Source organism: Centroberyx gerrardi, chromosome 2 (genome assembly GCF_048128805.1).
Source record: "Centroberyx gerrardi isolate f3 chromosome 2, fCenGer3.hap1.cur.20231027, whole genome shotgun sequence".
Lineage (NCBI taxonomy): Eukaryota > Metazoa > Chordata > Actinopteri > Beryciformes > Berycidae > Centroberyx > Centroberyx gerrardi.
In genome coordinates, this window is record NC_135998.1 from 23121063 (window position 1) to 23140955 (window position 19893).

Sequence of the window (19893 nt, forward strand, 5' to 3'; positions counted from 1 at the left end):
TACATTGTTTACTACACCATATACATACTACACACCATTATACTACATCATATACAATACACAAACTCACTCAGGCCTATTGGTAATTTAGAGTCTTCAATCCAGCTGACTTGCATGTTTTTGGGCTGTGGGAAGAAACCAGAGCAACATACTATAAGACACTTATTCCCATGCGATCTGATCAACTACTGTATAATCCATACAGTTCAATGGCCTGATAGCTAAAGGCACCACTGACAAAGCAATGCCATTAAACAAATCACGTTTAAGAGAAGATCAGTACAGAACATACTGTGTTACTGTTCTGGAACAAACAATTAATGAAAACATCCTTGTTCTCCAGTAGTAATTAAAACTGATTATGCAACTGTTTTGATATTCAAGCCACGCTATGCTTCTGTCTGAATGGTGTCCCTTTCTGAAGACAGAGAACACAGGAGGAGGAGGAGGAGGAGGAGGAGGAGGAGAGAAAAATCTTTTGTGGCACATTTGTTTCTATTAGAGAGGTGTGGAGGTATTCTTAGAGACAAAGCAATAGAAAGAGAGACCTGACAGACCAACAACAGGGTTTCCATCCATTATCCTCTCATCAGAGACAGCTCCTCCTGCTGTCAAGCAAACTGCTATCTTCTCTCTCTCTCTCTTTCTCTCGGTGTATGTGTGTGTGAGAGAGTGTGGGTGTGTGTGTGTGTGTGTGTGTGTGTGTGTGTGAGTGCGTGAGTGAGTGTATGTGTAAACTTTTACACTAGAAGTGTCCAATTTGCAATCAATTATAGTGTAATCCACCCATCCATCCATCCATCCACTGACCATACCTTTGTCACTAATTACAAATAAACATTGCATTTCTTTCTTAGGTTTTTATTTCTATTACACTTTTAGCTGCTTTCCCTCTCAAACAAATCCCTGTTTTAATTCTATTTCATAACTAAAATTCCAATAAAATTTGTGCTCTAGTTTCCAGATCTTTTTGAGCAATACATGCAGAATTATGCCCCTAAAAATCTGATATGGTATGGTGGGTGGAAATGCCCCATCGGTGAAGATTTGTGCTGCAATAGCGAATAGTTTGGTGTTGTTCACATGGCCATGATTTTGGAGGTTATTCTTATAATATTAAGGCTGTGCATGTAAGTAATGACTGCTTTTAAAATCAACTAAACATCTGAAAATTCCATCCATACTTTCTCTAATCTGTCTATTACAGTTGGTACAAACATTCTTGTTTAAGGAAGACATCCCACCTGAGCAGGATTCAGTTATTGGTGCAGAATGGATCAGAAGTGATAGTTCAAATCACAAGTTGGCTCATGGAGATTATGCAGTCGGCGGCTTATTCAGAGGTGACAGTTTCATCTGTGGATTGTGTCAGTGGTTTAACTTCAGTGTTCTGTTTTCAAAGCTGGCAGCTTTGATGTTCAACTGTGCAACTTTCAAATTGGTAGTAAATTCAAAAAGATAAGATTACTGAATGCCATTGTAAATTAAAAATGCATTAAACCTACAATATGCAACTTTCGTATCGTATCATATTGTATCGTATCGTAAAATGATGAACTGCAACAACAATTAATTCTGTTCATTTCCCCTTCTCAGGATATTTTACTACTCTCCAAAATCATCTCGCAATAATCAAAAACGAATGATCTTTTTTCTTGCCTCATATAAATCTTTTGATCTAAAAATATAATTGTAATAATATTCTGTTCCTGGGTAAACAGCAAAAACAAAAAAAACTTTAGCCTGTTGTCGTTGTCTGTGTGTGTGTGTGTGTGTGTGTGTGTGTGTGTGTGTGTGTGTGTGTGCGCGCACGCGTGCACGTGTCTGCTCCTGGCAGCTGTACAGTTGAGTGAAATGGCTCTGTGAGTTGATTAGAGTAAACAGATTAAGTCTTCATGTTCTGCTTTTACAGTTACATCTGCCTCTGTCAATTACAGCACAATCTAACGAAGCAATCCCAGACAGGGACACGCAAACAGGTGTGGCGGAGAAGGATGGAGGGGAGAGAGAGAGAGAGAGAGAAGGGAGAGGAACGAGAGAGAAATGTGGATGAACGGGAAGGGGAGGGAGAAAGGGAAGGGGGGAGGGGTGTATTTCAGGGAGGAAGTGGAAAAAAAATGTGGATAAGGGGAAGGAGAAGGACAGGAGAGAGAGGATAGATCAAAAAGTAATGGAAGTGAGGGAAATGTAGAGTGAGGATAAAATGAGAGGGAAGGGAAAGGAAATAATTAAAAAAAAAAGGAACAAATGAGAAGCAGAGCAGAATCTTAAAGGTGAAGGACAGGCTGTAGTCAAAGCACAGTCATGTATTTGAATGAACCCGATGGGGTGATAATAATGCTGCGCTTGGCCGGCTAAACACAGAGGCAGTGCAGTGTTGAGGTTTATCTTTGCTTTTAGAGAAGACCAGGATAGTATTATCTGGGTTTGCTGCTATAGAGTTGTGTGGCACTGCTGGACGAATGTAGCTTTGACTGGATGCTGCCTGGGAACATGGAATATAGATGTTGGGGCAGAGACGTTAACATGACAAAGTTAACATAACGATACAGTCACTCCTCCTATAAAAAGGACAGGATAAATTAAAATACGTAAATCAGCGATATGGAAATAGATAAATCAATGCCCTGTGGCAGCATGTGCGCTTTGGTGTGTGTCTGCGTTTGTGTGAAGATGTGTGTGCTTGTGTTCGTGTATGTGTGTGTGTGTGTGTGTGTTTCCTTTGTGACAGGTATGAGATCGAGTGTGGCAGATGAGAAGGGATGTTCCCTGCCTCGTGCCTCCAGAGAGCAGCGTGCTTGCTGTTTCAGCATCACTCTAATCAATTTGTCACTATACTCTATATGATCTGATTCATCTCCATAATGGAAGAATTCATTTAGAAATGTGAACGGAGAGATATGCACGGCTTCAAATAGCATTCTATATTCTGTCTCAAAAAGGCAAAGGTTATTGCCAGTGGTCATATAAAAACTGATGATGGGTGGGACAGCTGTGTAATTTATGAAATATGTAAATGAGAGGTGAATGAAGGACAAAAAAACTGTTACATTTATTTATTAAAATTTATTGAAAAGGTTTGATTATGTCTACACATAGATGCCCCGGCCCCGCCAGTATAATTAGTGCTCTATATCTTAGTTAGATAATATTCATTAATGCATTGCTTATAAACATGAAACACAATAAAATAGGTGGTGGTTTAATAACTGTGGTTGGGGCCTCTGTATCAATAGAGACTGTGACTTGGCCCCATCATCATGCAATGAGCCCTGCATGCCCGGTCGGCACGGCTGTGAGGCGGCAGCGCTGTAGCTGACTGAGCCTCGGTGCCGCCAGCAAAAGGCAGATTGCTGTTTCCTAAGCTGTTATTTCACAGGATAAGCAGAGCAGATTATAAATCTTGTCCGTGAATTGCTTTCTATATTCACGAGTACCGCTCTGATTATGTATTCTGACTCGATTTGTGGCAAGTCGCCAGGCGGCAGTTTTTTCCAGCTGGGGTAAAATCCCTGGAAAAGCTAGAGCTGCTGTTCCTACAATATGCAAGGACGACACAATCAGAAGCAATGGGATTCACAGTCTTAACAGAGTGAAAGGGAGGTGGAGAGGGAGAGAGAGGGTGAGGGCAAATCGGAGGGGAAGCGGGGGTTTCAATTGTATTTCTATTGTATTTGTTAGAATTCTCTTCCAAGGACGGCACTCTTGCCGAAGTCAAAATGAATCTCCCCTTGGGGATGTGATGAAATAAATTGAGTGTGAAAACGCATCAGATTTGGAGAGAGCTGAAACAGCACAGCTGAGTGAGCTGACTGACTGAGTCACCACCGCACTATGATCCTCCTCCATGTCAACTGATAGTGTTACTCTGTGGCTCTCTCGCTCACGCTGTCTCTCTTCACACACCTGCACACACACACACACACACACACACAAATTAAAACCAGGCCTAGGTTGAGGTCTGATAAAAGGCGACAGGTATCACATCTAATGAGTATAGAGACAGAGAGGGGTTAAGGGCTTAAAAAGCTGACTCATGCTTTAGTATAATGTAATAAAGAAGGCGTGAAATTGCAACCCCTCGAAACTGTCAAACTCTCCCGTTCAATAAGATGTCAAACTTACTGTATGGTGCGGCTTTTCCAGCCTCATCACATAGCTGAGTCTTGGTGTGCAGTCTCTATGGTACAAGGACAGCAGGGAAGAGGCATGCGGTCGATCTGGACCAGCACTGTGACAGCTAGTGCTGTTCCCTACTCAACTAGAACATTATAATTAACTAGATCGAGATTTCAATAAGAATAATTATCCATATAGTCAGTGTGTGTGCACGTGCATGTGTGTACAGTATGTGTGTGTGTGGACTGCAGTGGACTCAGCCCTATTCATTTAATCTAAAAGGATGCATGGAGATAGGCCTTATTTAATACAAGGAGAGGTAATGCATCCTCTGTGCTGAGCCCACTGGTGACATGGATGAAGTCTTCCTTAGATGAGACAATGACAGACTGCTTCACATCTCATGCACATAGATAGCAACAGCTGGTGCCAGCTTGCAGATCCACGTTTATCGATACACAGGATCCGATTAAGCCATTTCTTGTTCTACTATAGGGTGAGAGAGATGCAGAGTGATGGAGAAACTTACTTAGAGAAAAGAGGGGTGAGAGCATGTGTGTCATTGGGGTTATCAGCATACAAACTAAACTATATAGAGACAGATATGAAAGGAGTGACACACACACCCTCACTTTGCTCGATCAATTTTTATTGCAAAGAACAGTGAGTGAGTAATTAGTTTTATCTCTCTCTTCCACTGCGTACGTGCATGTTTGTGAGGGTTGTGCTCAGCATTTTGTCCAGATGGCAGATTACAAGCAAGGGCACACGCAGAAAAAAAAAAAAGAGAGGATCTTAATCAAATGACTGTCTGTTCACTGCTGGTGAATGAATGGTGAGATGCAAATTCGATCATTTGTTGTCATTATTTTGTGAATATTTTGTGAGAGAGGCTTCAGTAATCATGAGAAGTCTGTCATTTCCATAGACGTTCTCTGAAGTATGGGGGATTAACAGGGCCAGTGACACAGCAGGAGTATAAAGGGAAAAGTTGAAAAAGAGTAAAAATGGTTAAATTGGTTAAAAAAGGGGGGAAACAACAGAAGGACAGTTGATTGAGATGGAAGAAGGTAAACCGATATTGGTCTAACCCTACTTCTGGCACCTAGCAGGAGGTATCCATTAAATAAATGGATGACTTCTGTGAGGAAACATCTGCCACCATTTAAAATGAACAGGTTTCACAATCACAGGACACGTGGAGCTCTCTCTTCCCTGGTTGCTATGCTCTGTTCTCTCTCTCTCTCTTCTTGGAGGACATGTGTGTTGCCACTGTAAATATAAATAGCTCTTGAGACGGAGTGAAAAATGGAGACGCTTTTGTGTTTTTGTTGCCGTCCTCTCGTGGAGAGGCTTCATGATGAGCCATGGCACGGATGTTAGTGGTGAAGTAGTGTTAGTCTTGGGTGTTAACAGCTTACAGAAAGAGGCAGGTCTCTATTGGTGAACGCACAGTACAGGCTCCAAACACAAGCAGGGAGAGAACAGCCTTGTTTGACTGGGTGAGACAGGAGTTGTCTGGTTCAGTGTCAGTGCTGCTGACTTCACCCAGGACAGGAGTGGGGTAGAGCCTCATTTTGGGTCCATGAGTTGTGCTGACAGATGTTATTAGGAACAGTGACTTGGATACATGCAGACTTAAAAGCATCCACAAGGTCCCACACAATCCTTGATTGACTGCATCTTCAAGTGTCGTTCAGTCATTTGACTGCAGCTAATCAATCTAATTTCATCTTTATTTCACTAGGACTTGTCCGTTTGGTGAAGTATGTGAAACAGTTATTCACATGTTTGTAGAAAGTCAGTGGAATATAAAAAAAATCTAAAATGTATGAAAAATTAGGGACACTATTTTCATGAAGTACACTGATGAGGTGTACTTATTAATTTCCCATATTATTCCCTTATCCAATCACAAAGGAGGAGATGCACACAAAGAGAAGCAGACGAGTAGAGAAGGATTTGAGGCAACTGAGATGTGGATTGCGTGAAAAAAGGGGTTGCAACTCAATATCAAGAAGATCTCCCTAATATTTTGAATGTTTTGCAACTCAATATCAAGATCTCCTAATAAGTAAGATTAATTTATCTGGCAAGTCAAGCATAATTCTCAGGCCAGTGTATTCTGTTTGTGAAAAGCCATTTAGCCAGGATCAAGGCGAGGGCATCGGGCCCATAGACCCTGTGGCAATGTTGAACGGGATGGTCTCTGTGCACCTATAAGGGTGGAGTTCATGTATAGAGTGCAGAGTGCAATAGAAGGTTTTGATACACTGTTGTTTTGTTGTGTGTGTGTGTGTGTGTGTGTGTTGTGTGTGAGTGCGTGGGTGTGAGAATTGGTGAAATTGTGAATTCCCCTGTTGTTTTGATGTGAGATGATTAATTAAAGTGCCTTATAAGTCAACATCTGCGTCTCTCTTTCTCTCTCTCTCTCTCATTCTCACACATGTACACACACACACACACACACACACACACACACACACATTCCTTTATTTGAATAATCACCTTGTACCCTAGTCAAGGTTAAAAGGTTGTGAAAACACAGAAGAAAAATAATCAGCGCTGAACAAACTCTCTCTTGGACCTATTGGTATGTGCTCTCACTAAATGCAGGACATGATACAGTACTTAAATCTCCCCAGGCAGCTCAAGGCCTTCACACACACACACACACACACACACACACACACACACACACACACACACACACACACACACACACACACACATTACTAACATTGCATTACTATTCCACATACATACTCCAAAAGACCAAAGGGAGCTAAACCCCATGACTCCATGTTAACTCCTCCATAACATGGAATAATCTCCACTCCTTTCTTCCTCTGATCTTTGCAAGCCTGCTGCCCATCGCCTACAGTGGTCGGAGAAACCACCAGTATTTTTCAGCCTGGGCTGCCAGAGATAATATTATGCTGTAATTCCATATTCCATACTTTCTGCGCAAAACCATCAATTATCCTATTCCTGAGACTACCTCTGGATATTTTGCTTTCAACAAAACGATGTTTACATTGCTATGCACACAATGTAAGTACAATATACTCCACAGTTTTCATTTGCAGTGCCACACATTTTCTTTGCGCAGCGAAAATTAAAGTGATTGATACATTTTGTGACCAATTGATTGGGATATTGCAGGTTGTCATATTTTGGTGGATAACGCTATAACAGCCTCCTACATGGCAATTCATTTTTCTCTTCTTTCAAATAATTAATAGTGTGTGTGAATGTTGCGTTGACAGTGAGAGACTGAGAGTGTGGCATTACTGTAAGTGCTTGAGTGTGTGTTGTGGGTTGAGAGTGTGACAAATTGAACTGATTGCATTGCTATTATTCCTAATTTAAATCAGAATACGTGAAACCTTTAAGCTTCGACCCAACTCTCAAGCCAAGCACCAGACAGTCCAAGCAGCAGCCCTAAAGCAATATCTCTCAGAGACTTCTTGTCAACTTGCTGTACATATTGAGGTACGTACTTTCCAGTCTTGGGCATCATAACCTATATTTAGCTTTTCAATAGAGCCAGGTTGTATTAGTTCTCAGCGTGCAAACAAGAGCTGCTTGGGCTTTCAGATTCTGGCTGACCTTTTTCGGGCAGGTTGTGAAAGTACAGGCTTGTGTAGCGGGTGGATACCAGGCTGCTCTAAGTATTACTTCTCCTCCACTTAACCTGGAGGAAAACATTTCCGTGGAAAGGAAATGGTTTGAACCCCTGGGTTATTGTGTCTCCTCCGGGGCCGGACTCCAGACGGCCCTCACATCCAGCCCTCACTCAGAGCCTCGCAGGCTCTTCAAGCAATATAACAAGTTAAAGCAATACTTTTTGCCTGTACAACCTTGTATTGCGTGCGCTAGAAGCTGGAAAAATACAAAAACGAAAGGATGACAACTAGAAAAGGATAAAACTGTGTGTGTGTATGTGCATTCTAGTGAGTGCACCAGGAGACACACACAGAGGAGAGGATAATAAGAATAAAAGCAGCACTAACCCCTCCAAAACACAAATGCTCCTGCCATTGATGGACAGAAGGACAGATGTTTCTCATAGAAACCACAGATCTATTGCCATTTTCTAAATGTCACTCTGGAGAATCAAGAGGTCGTCTATTGTGTGCGACTTCACTGGGTCCAACTGGAGGGACATCGCAGCTCCATGGCACTCATGTTCCAACTGGCTGTTCACTGCCGCCTGTCTCCACGGTCTACCTCTGCCGTTTCCTCTCATTCCCAGCTCCATCTGTCCGCCTGACACTGCTCTAATAACACCGGCCGTCAGTGTTTACATATCTGAGCTGTCTGGCTTCCTAATAAAGCCATGACATAGTGAGAGAGGACTCCAGCCGGGCAGAGCTGAGGGACACTACGCTCTGTCTGCAGCAGAGTCAGAGCCCGATCTCTCAGCACCTGTATAATTATACATCAAATCAGGGGAATATGGATGTTATTATTCTTTCTCATGTCTGGATGAAATTTTAGACAATAAATGACGTGAAATTCATCTATGTAATGAATTTAGAAAATCACTATTCAGTCTGTTACGGCACAATGGCCTTGGAATAAGCTGCATAGTAACGTTCTACCTTGATGGTATCAGAATTAGCCTACAGCGCTTATGAATTTTATATGAATTAGAAAATTCTCTAAAAGCGAGGATGAAGGCGATGTCTTATCTTGCCATTTTCCACGGACAGCCATTTTTAATAAGCAGGCATGCAATGCGAGTTGATCCCTGTTCTCTCTCTGTCTGATCACCGTTGACGCCACAGCTTCGCACCCATGAGGCTTTGATCACTGACAGGCTTGAACTGTCTGTGCGGTAAAGACCGCCGACTCTTCAGCGGCAGTAATGGGCACATGAAGGCCGGTGCCCGTCCATGTGCCTCCTTGAAGCGCCTATGCAAAGCCGGAGCGAGCTAAAGTTAACAGTGGCCTTCAAGCTGTGATCTGGCTGTGCACAGGTACGTCACATTGATCACAGATCAGATGCAGTCTGGTATTGAACGGGCTCAGGTGGAGGCCGCCTCTCCAGAGAGACTGAGAGAAGAGGAGACGGGAGTAGCTTTTGCTCTCCTAGGCTTCACTGACATCCTGCATTATTGATTAGCGAGCAGGGGAATTCTCCCTGACCCGCACCGAGCCGTAAAGGAGGGCTGGCAGTCAGACAGGGAGAAATGAGCTCCTGTGCCACAAAAGCAACACATCACACACACACATACACAGGAACATACACACACTTCATCAATCCCCTTGTTAGATGCTGCCTATACCAGAGGCAATGTTTATACACCTGGGATCAGAGTGCTTTCGCCTGTGGCGCAGGAGAATTATCAGCTCCAGCACCATAGAGAGTCCCAGGATTTCCTGCTTCCCTCCTTCCTCATGATTGAACCCCGCTGAGGCCACCGACACATTAAGCCTGTCAGTCAGCTGTTTCAGCCTCGCACTGCAGAGGTTCCTTGTAGGGTCGGGGACACGAGGGGAGAAACGCCTCACCTTCAGCAAGCAGCTCTGGAACAGAACAACTCAAAGAAAGTGAGAGAAAGTCGCAATGTGCCATCAATATGCTACGCATGTGAAAGAGAGAGAGAGAGAGAGAGGAAGAGTTTGACAGAAATGAATTTTTCATGCCAAAAGTGAATGTTAAGAGAGATCATTAATGTCGGGGTGTTAAACGGCAGAGATAGAGAGCAGACAGCTGACGCTTGTTCCCATTTGATCACAGAGAGACCAAAGAGATGGAAAGGAACTGAGTCTGTGTGTTTGATGGGTCTGAGATTGTATTGTTACCCGATGATAACAGCTAGCAGCTCTGATTTCCTCAACTGCACCTGTTTGAACACTGTATTTGAATCTCCTTCTAGCCAGGTCTAGGAAAACAGTTTGACAAACAGTTCTGAAATGATTAGTGGATTAATCGATTAGTCAATCAACAGAAAATTGATGATAATTTTGATACTCCATTAATCATTTTAGTCATTTATCAGGTAAAAATACAAAAAAAATAGCTGATTACAGCTTCATGAATGCTAAGATTTGCTTGCTTTTGTCAGTTTCATATCATTATAAAAGGAATATACAGTATATATACATATTTTTTGCGCTGCTGGTCAGTCTAAATAAGCAACTTTAAGAATCACTTTGGGCTTTGGTAACTTGTGATGGGCATTTGTCATTATTTTTGACATTTTATAGACAAACTGATTAATCAAAAAAAAAATCAAGATTCATCGATAATGAAAATAATTGTTAGTTGCAGCCCTACCCACACTAATTCTGTTCTCCTTAAATGCTGCAGAATTTTGAGTAAATTATAGGCCTAATTCAAGAGTACATCAACAAAGAAGCCAATAGGTAAAGTGACACATGCAGTTAATTTTCATTTCAATAGTAAAGGGGAAAGATATTCCTTTGAACATCTGCTCTCATGACTTTCCTCTGTCTGTATTAGTCGGTGTGCACGGTCACATGAGTGAGCGTCTAACCTTGCTCTTCTCTGGATGGAATACCAAAATTTGTCTACTTCTTGACACAGTAATAATTCAGGTGAAAAATACATGACCGCACACTATGGCACTTACTCTGTCATCTGTGACCCTTGTATTCATGATGAAAAATGACAGTGTCATTTTGTCAAACTCAACTGGCTCTAACACATAGACTGTGGATAAAAATCAACCGAAAAAAAAACAAAACAGGTGAATGCTGAAACCGTTTAATCCTCTTTATTAATTTCATTCATCCATGTGTTATTGCTGTTTTATCTCCCCGTTACATGTGATGTTGAGAAAAGCCTCTGTTTTGGAACACCCGCACCGTGACACCACCCTTCTTCACTCCTGACAGCTCATCTCCTTTTCCTCTCCCTTCCATCTATTGTCACTTCTACCTGACATCTATGTAGGTTACACCAGTGCACTTAATTGAAAAAAACACTATTAATAGATGCAGTGATATCTTGCTACTTGCATGTAATGAAAAAGAGTCCTGGATTCATATTGTGGGCTTTGAACAGCTCCATGCAGTCCATGTGTTTCCCACTCTTTTTCATCAGCATTCATGATTACAAGCAGCAACTGTTTTTTTAGTCACTCAGTATTTTTAAACTTGCACTCACGTTCTTTTTCTCTTTCTGTTTTCTACACTCAAGAACAACGGCAGTTAGGATGTCTCATGATATGTTCTGTTTGCAATTAGATTTGCAAAGCAATAATTGGTTTACTATATTATTTTGTCATAATATTAGGAATGAAGTTAAAACAATGTTGCCAAAGTTCAGACTAGGCTACTTACACCAAGACAATATAGTGCATGTGTTGCATGTAGTAATATCGACTTGCCTGACGCTGAGAGCTGTAACTCAAGAGGATTTGGTGTCAGTCAGGACCTCAAAGTGAGAGTCAGAAAAGAGAAAATCCATCAGCGAATTTGTCTTTTCTGCCAGGACCTCTGTGATCCTCCAATTATCTTTCCATTCAGTTGGCGCGTTTGCTTTATAATGGAAAGTCAGTGAATGGACTCACCATTCAGACAGGTGCAATCAAAAGCTTTCACAGTGGTTCATTTATTCTTATTTTAATCTTAGAGGGTTCACTATGTTTCTGTGCTGTTTCTCAACAAAAAAAAAACATATTTTCAATTTTCAATCTGGAAATCTCTTTGTTCTGAATGGTTACAACCATGCTACATACAGTACTCCCCATACAAAGTACAAAATGCCTTCTGCTCTAATACCAATTTTTCCAGCGCTGCATTGAAGCCTACAAGAAAAACCCAGCTGCCAAAAGTAACACAAAACATTCTCACACCAACTCGACCCTGTTAATACGAAAACACACACAGCCACAAATGGATGTGCATACACACAAACAACTGGATGCGCTCACTTCTCTTCTCTCCTCCCTTTTTCCATTCTCTGACTTTCTTGTTCCTTTCTTCCCAGTCCTCAACCGGTCAGGTGCTGCACGGGGGGCGAGGCTCTTCCCAACACCACAGCATCTCGGCCCCACAAGGACCATGGCGTTACGCTGAAGCAACATTCATGATAGTCACATATCACTCCATGAAGTCTGCATGTTTGTACCACAGCAAAGCATCATACAAAATAATGTTTTAATATTGACTACTAGCAAAAATAAAATGTGTTCCCTCATTGGCTTTGAACTCTACGGTACAGTATATTATGTGACTTTAACAGTGCAAGAAATGCTACATGTATTCTGCTTAACATTCTAATCACTAAAATGTAAATCAGATCATTACTCTCTCTATAAAAATACTAAAATCTGTCAATTGCCTAATAATTTACACAATAGATTATTTTCCAGTAACTGGTATATGTTATGTCTGCGGACAGAATAATTAAGAGTCCTGAAATCAAGCCCCATGCACACACAGGAGCAGGGTCTGGAAGTGAGTATTGCATTAAAAGGTGATTGAAGAACATAGTGTAACGTCTCCAGTGGCCCATACAGCCCATCCTCCTAACTCCGCTGTGGGACACTGGGGTCTTCTTGGCTGCTGTCCAGCAGCTCGTCCTCAGAGAAACTGATGTGAAGGCAGGTATCGTTGATGGCGGAGGAGAAGGGCAGTGTGTGCTCAAAGCGGTCCGAATGCGTGGCGAGGGCGGGGGGAACAGCGGGACACAAAGAAGAAGAAGAAGAGGGAACCATTTCACTTCTGTCTTCCAGGGGACTGTCGCAGCCGCTGGAGGCTGTTAGAAAAGTCCCACGGTCCCCAAACAGGTCCTCGTCGTCGCGCAGCGGCGACAGCAGGGACTTGGTCTCGGAGCGGACCCCGGAGTCCTCGCTGGCCGAGCAGGAGCTGCTCTCCCCGTTGCTGAGGGAGTGGAAATCAGCGGACGACAGCGAGCAGGGGGTGATGTCCGGGAAGGAGAGGCTGCTGCTGCGGCTGGGGGCCACGCTGTTGCCGCCGACCTCCCCGAGCATGGGCATGGCTGTGACCTCTGACCCCGGAGACAAGGTCCTACTGGCCCGCTTACGGTTCAGGGAGGGTGGAGGAGGGTCCAGCTTGGGGATCGTCTGTTTACACCTGCCAGTGAGAGAGCAGAAGCTTAGTGGAGTTCAACAAAATAGCTTTTTGTTCTTGAAATTAGATGAATGAACCAACACAAGTCTGAATGTAATGATGGTGATGGGTGCAGTGAATGGGCCATCCTATCCATACTGTGCAGTTACTGTATGTGAGGGTGTGCGGCTTCCTCTACACTAAGCAGAAGCATTTAAGAGTGTGGGAATAAGCCTCGAGCCAGTTCTCCTCTCCAACACTCGCATTCTTAAACCCAGCACACTTTGACGTAAGCTGTTACTAGACAGGACGGTAGCTCTCTCTCTCTCTTTCTCTCTCTCCCTCTCTCCCCCTGTTGTTATGGCTGTCTAGGCACTTATCTACATCCCACAGCTCCCCTGTTGAGAGAAAAGAGGGACAGAAAGAGAAAGAGAGCCAGAAAAAGACAGCGGGGGAACAGAATAGAGGAGCGAGCTGCAGGCTTTCCCCTCCTCTGCTGATCGCACCAAACACACACACACACACACTATAAATAGCTACACTGCAGTCTCTCTGATTGTACCACAGCAATACCATGACAAGCACCGGCACACACACCGACACACACACATAATCACAGTCTTTCTCTTGGAAAACAAGCCCTGACACCAAGCCACTAACAAGCCCCGGTTCCTCCCTGACTCCTCCCATTTACAGTATACTGGTGGCTGCTAACTTGGTTCCCTTGTGAAATCTGGTTTGTGGTTGAATCCTGGTTTCAGTGATGAACTTATGGGCTGTGACTTGGTGATATATTTAGTGTGCCTCTGTAGGATGCTGGTGTTCACAACAACAGTAAGTACAGCCTTGTTATAATGGTGCAGCATGCGACAGCGCAGGGAAACTAATTTCCTCCAGGAATGATTATCAGCGGTTTCCCCACTAACACTTGATGTCACAGCTCCCATTTGCTGGCACTTTGCAAACAGCCATTTTGTGTCCCGGCGAGCATTTGTTTAATTCACAGAACTAACATTAGGGACATGAAATTGCGTGAGTGAAAGCTGCAATTGTTGTTTTATTATTTCTAAGTTTATTAAATGGGGACCACTTACAATAAAAACGCAAACTTCTAAGAGGCTTTATGCATCGTTTTCATGAAAGCTGCCGATAGTGCTTCTAAAACAAAATCAAACACCTTGGACATAAGAATTATATTATTGTTTAATTCCCAGGGGAAATAGTTGCTCTGTAGTTTATATTGATATACAGTACAGTTAAAAGTTGGATTCTGCTGTGGTTTCTTCTGCTTTTATTTTTAGTCTGGTGGTGTTACTAAAACGAATTTGCAGCCCGATCGAGATTAAAAAAATAGTGTTTCGTTGTGTGGCACGCTGCCTCTCTCCTTCCCAGTCTCATTAACATACGTTTGACTCAGCACTCCTCTTCTCTGTCACAATGTTGACACACCTCTCTGCCCTATCTCCCTCTCTGCTCTTTCTTCTTTCCATTTTTCTACCTCTCCCTTTATTACCCCATCTCTGTCTCCTCTCTGCTCATCTCCCTATAGCCGCAGTCAGCCTACCTGTCATACATCTCTCTGCTGTTCTCTTACTGACATCTTTCTCGTTTCCCTTCTCTCTGTCTGTTTATCCCCAAACCTAATCTCTGTCTGTATTTCTGTTTCTCACTTAGTCTTCCTCCAATTTTGCTCCCCCTCCCTGAATTCTGCCTGACACAGCTAAATAACAAATGCGAGCACAGAGGGATTGATTTAAAGGTCGATGCCACTCTCTTAATTTAATAATTCATACCTTATTTCTATGATCTTTGACAGTTCAATCAATATTTGCGAACAAATATGGCTTAATCCCAAAGATAGAATCAAAAATTGCCAAAAGTCACATATGTCATGTTATCGAAATGGATAACTTGTAGCTTTTCTGTGGCAAAGAATAGGACTCAAATTTTTGTTTGAGCCTTAACACCGAAATTGGGCTTACTTTATCTTCGTGCTAACAGTCCACAATCCAAAATATTTATTCTAGATACTATCACAGCAACCTTTTCCAAATCCTTATCAGGGGGGTTGTACATCAGTGTGGCATCAGTGAAATCTACTTGCTGCCGAGTCAGCAAAGACTCAGCTTGAGCTTGATCGGGCCTAAAATTGGACTAAAAGTCGTGTAGTGAGAACCCGTCATTAATAAGATTTAGCAGTGCAGAGCATACACATCACAAATGCATGTGGAATAGACCATGTTTACAAAATAAACAGGACCAGATGCAACTTTACCTTGTGCTGTTACACTAGGATTAGCACATCATTTACTGTGTAAACCTGGCCTGAATGAAGAAGGATGGGTGAGGATGGGTGTGTTACTGGGTTATCAAGTGGGAACCTCCCATCACTAGTGTTGGAGGTAGCCAACCTTACAAAGTAACATGTTACTGTAATCACATTACTTACTTCCTGTAACGGAGTAAAGTAAGGGATTACTGTTTCAATTTCAGTAATCACATTACAGTTACTGATCTAACAGATAAGTAAGTTTACATTCTTTAGCCTTAGTAATATCTATTGAAAGATTTCTCTTGTCTTATCCTGCCTTCAAGTCATGTCGGAAATATTGGAGTTACAGTCGAGTGCACATGAACGAGTGGTAAATACGACGCGGAAAGTCTGAATTTAAAGCTATAAAGACTCTATCTTTATCTTCTGTCATTATTTAGATACTTCTGCTGGTAATGTGGGCTTAGGTCTACGATATTTACTGGACCAATGAACACAAGTAAGCCTAGCCTTAATCGTTTTAGGGCGTAACGCAAAAGTAATGTAAAGAGTAGTGTAACTAATTCTTTTTCTCGGGGACTAATAAGTAAAGTAATTAATTACTTTTAAGAAAATTGACACTAATCTAACACTGCCTATCTTTGTTGAATTAGGTCCACCACACCTCAAAAATATCACCAGTTCTGGCGTGCCAGAGCCAGCCCCTCTCAACACTGATCAGACCTTTACTCAACTACACTACACTGATACAGTCTCTATATACCGAACTGTATGAGAGAACAGTGTAGAGAACAGTGGACTCGACTCGAAACAATCATACCAGGAGCAGAGCACTTCTGATGCCACTACTGTGCCATGATATGATGAATTAAAACTCCTATCTTAGTCGTGAGATGGATTTTCTTACTTCCAGCCACAGTCTCTCTTTGTGGATGGTTCAGAAGCTGCCTTAACAGTCTGAAGTAACCATAAACTGGAAGTGTATTTGGCTGCACATCTGTGAAACCCCAATTCTGCAACATCCTATTTCAGTGTATCTAAGCTTCTTCCTTCCATATGACTCATCTAAGGCGTTCCTATGAGTTGGACAATGATATCAGGTAAGTTTTTGGGCTGTATCTGCTCGTGTTTTCCATGTAACACTTGGATACACCGCCAAGTGTATTGACCTTGTAAGTACTAAGTTGGAAGCTGAACAGGATATGTGTCTGACCACAGGGGACATGTGGAGTCTTCACCTAGCCACTGGTGGAGGTTTTTGGGTGATTGCAGCACATCATACGTTGGTCTAATAATGAATCTACTCCTAGATTCCCACATTGTTTCCAAATAAGCCCCTTCCTCTCTGTGACTTTTCCAGCCCATCCATTGTCCCGGTTTAGCTTAAAAACTACTTTGATCTAACTTGCTACTTTCTCCGAATTTAGACTGTACACATCAGAATTTGGCTTGGAGAAAGAATCCGAGGAACTTTACAGCTCTATGCCAAGATTTGCTTCTCCCATGCTTCTTTTATGGGCTTCCATTAAAATCTCTTGTATCACACTTTTGTATACCCAGTAGGGGAAATTAGGCTCTGATAACTAACTTCTACTCTGCTCTCTATTTCAGTGAACTAACATCCATTTGGTGTTCTGGGTCATTGACTGGTGGGATATTTGGAGAAAGCCTACCTCCCTATGCCTTTACTATCTGTGTGTGCTCTTCTCCATGGTGATGAGCTCTGCACCTCTATTTACATGTAGTACAGTGATACTTTCTATCTCAACTGTGATGCCTTCCTTCATTACTTTTAAACCTGCTTCTTCTCCTGCACTGGTTACTACTTGCTGGCATCTAGACCTCTTTGGTTCCGAGACTGCCTTCTCTCTTTATTGTAAACTCTAGTATATCCTTTCCTTTTTGCCTTTCTTGCATTATTTTCAAATTCGTGTTAGCTGACGCCCATTCCCTGATTTCCCTGCGACCTATAAAGCAGCTCTTCTTTCCTTGGTGCTTCAAGACACTTTGTTGTTAGTTGTTGTTAGTTGTTCAGATTCTGCCAGCCACAAAGGCAAACCTTGAGTTTCTTTCCTTCCTACTGGCTGCTGGTCAAACATACAGTAGCATAGTGAGGTCTCTGAAGCCCTAAGCCTGAAGCTAGACGCTATTTCTTTCTCTGTCTAGGAAAAGGTGATATAGTGAGATTCGGATACACACACACCCACACTTCGCACAAACAACCCTGTCACACAGTGAGTGAATGATCAAGACAGGGACATAGTTGCATCTCTAGTGCTTCTGCCGGTCTGTTTTCCTGTTCATGTCCAACTCAAACACCTCCCTGCTGGACCAGCGACTCACACAATATTTGATTCTGAAAGAACATTCCCCATATTCTTGCAAAAGTACAAGAGACAAAACAAGCACTCACAGTCTAGCAAAGTGTGGAAAACACAGACAGCGTTACTGTATATAAGACACGGTGACTCACTGATTAAGTCTATGCTAATGTGGTTATAATTTCGCAGAACCACATCCGCACAGAAATGGATGTTATTATGCAGTCATTAGGAGAGAAATCACTGGTGAAACCGACACACAGGCAGACGACAGCAGACGACACCCACACTGTTAATCCACCACATGCCCAGTCCCATGCTTGTGCCACACACACTGCTTCCACATGCTTGTTGTCATGTATAATACTCACATAGAGGGAGGAGAAGGGGCAGAGAGGAGAAGAGGAGGAGGAGGAGGAGGAGGAGGAGAGGAAGGGGGGCTAGGCAGTGGCAGGGAGCTCCCTAGGCTCCTATAGGGAGAGGCAGGCTGGTGCGGCGTACGATGAGAGGGACAGGGACGCGGACGGGGCGATGGAAAACGTTAGCTATGAGTTTAAAGCAGGGGCTGCCAGGTGGGGTTCAGTTTGTTGGTTAGGGCTGGGGCAGATTGGCTGACTGATGACAGTATTGATTTGCCTGGGAAAGGGGATTGGAACATGAAGGATGGTTAGATGAGGAAGAGGATGAGCAGGAGAGGGTCCTCGCACCTGTACCAAAGAGAGGCAACAGTTAGACTAGAGGTTCAGGTACCTATGTAGGGGAATAAGACTGCTGAATTTAAGGTCTCACGTTTTTTGTTAAATAGAGAGGTGCATGAGGCTAATCACTGCCGAGCACACTTGCCCATTTGTGGGTTAAATCTCTTTGTTTTTTTTTTTGCAGTATGCGGAATAAACCTTGTTCCTGTTACCTAACTCAATAGCCTAAAATGTCACACTGAAATCAATACAGACCAAAACAACAAAGATGTGAAAATGGGCAACCTATGGAGTCCGCTGTACATATGACTCATACGCACAGCCTGCTTGTTTACTTCACCATTCAATAAACAAGAAAAAAAGCACCCACTCAAGAGAATAAGATTAAAAATATCAACACATCAGTCTGGTTCGATTTCTTATTTTTAAAACAATCTGCAGGGGCTCCACAGACGCACAGTTGGAGACGGATGAAAATAAAAATGGTCAATGAAACACCTGAATTTTCCACATTTGGTCATGTTACTGGAAGGAACTGTTACCAATAAATCTTTTACTATTGAGTCTTCGAGACAGACACACGCACACACACACACACACATACAGAGTTAACACACAGCAGGACATCACACCCTGCTGTTAGTCACAGTTGGAATACCTCTAAGAGGCAGACGTGTCTGATTGGCCAGTCTTAACCAAAACTGACTGGTCTGTAAATCTCCATTAGGTGAGCAGCACTTGGATTGGATGCCTCACTTGGTTACTGAAGGGTGGAGAACCGTTAAGCCACATCATGTGAAAGACAGGAGGGTTTTGTGTAGGTACTACACACAGAAAAATAAAGGTGCCGGAATTGTTTGTTCGGAAGAAGAACCATTTCTGGTTCCACAAAGAACCGAGGTTCTTCAAAAAAACATTTCTGCACTGCTTTGCTTAGACACCTGCATTGTGTTTTTGTTGGTCTGCCCTTGTAAAGCCTCATTTGCATTTGCACAATATATACTATGGAGGGGTTTGGTTATTTTCCGCATTTATGCCATCACCCACCACCCAATAACTAAGAATTAAGAACCTTTTAATATCCCAAAGAACCAAGAAAGAAAGTTCTTTGGGATATTAAAAGGTTCTTGAAAGGTTCTTTGTGGAACCAGAAATGGTTCTTCTATGGCATCACTCCGAAGAACCATTTTCGGTTCAAGTTTGCACCTTTATTTTTCTGTGTGTACCTCAGAGCAGGAAGACTGGGCCGTTGTAATAGCATCTTGCTTTTGTTAAGACATTAACAAACTGCACCCAGCTGAGTGTGTGTGAGTGTGTATGTGTGTGTGTGTGTGTGTGTAATGTCTGTGTGGGATGTCTAAGCATGTGGGTGGATGAATGTGAAAGTCTACAAGAGAACTGCAAACTGTCTATAAAACTAAAGCTCCAAGCA

The 19893-nt window shown here is 42.7% G+C and overlaps 2 protein-coding genes across 3 annotated transcripts in view; one reads left to right on the forward strand and one right to left on the reverse strand.

The window, feature by feature from the left end:
- st6galnac6 (ST6 (alpha-N-acetyl-neuraminyl-2,3-beta-galactosyl-1,3)-N-acetylgalactosaminide alpha-2,6-sialyltransferase 6) overlaps window positions 1-19893 on the forward strand; it is a 216061-nt gene that overhangs the window by 142516 nt on the left and 53652 nt on the right. The window lies entirely within an intron of this gene.
- The window catches only part of LOC139921682 (carboxyl-terminal PDZ ligand of neuronal nitric oxide synthase protein), a 52689-nt gene continuing 43649 nt past the window's right edge, over window positions 10854-19893 (reverse strand). Inside the window, exon 11 of one of the 2 annotated variants that reach the window (XM_071911979.2) lies at window positions 10854-13194. In XM_071911979.2, coding sequence (XP_071768080.1) covers window positions 12627-13194 — 568 coding nt within the window. In that variant the 3' untranslated portion in view covers window positions 10854-12626. Of the gene's footprint in view, window positions 13195-18411; window positions 18471-19893 lie in introns of those variants that run through there. The other variant, XM_078287608.1, reaches the window with a different exon arrangement.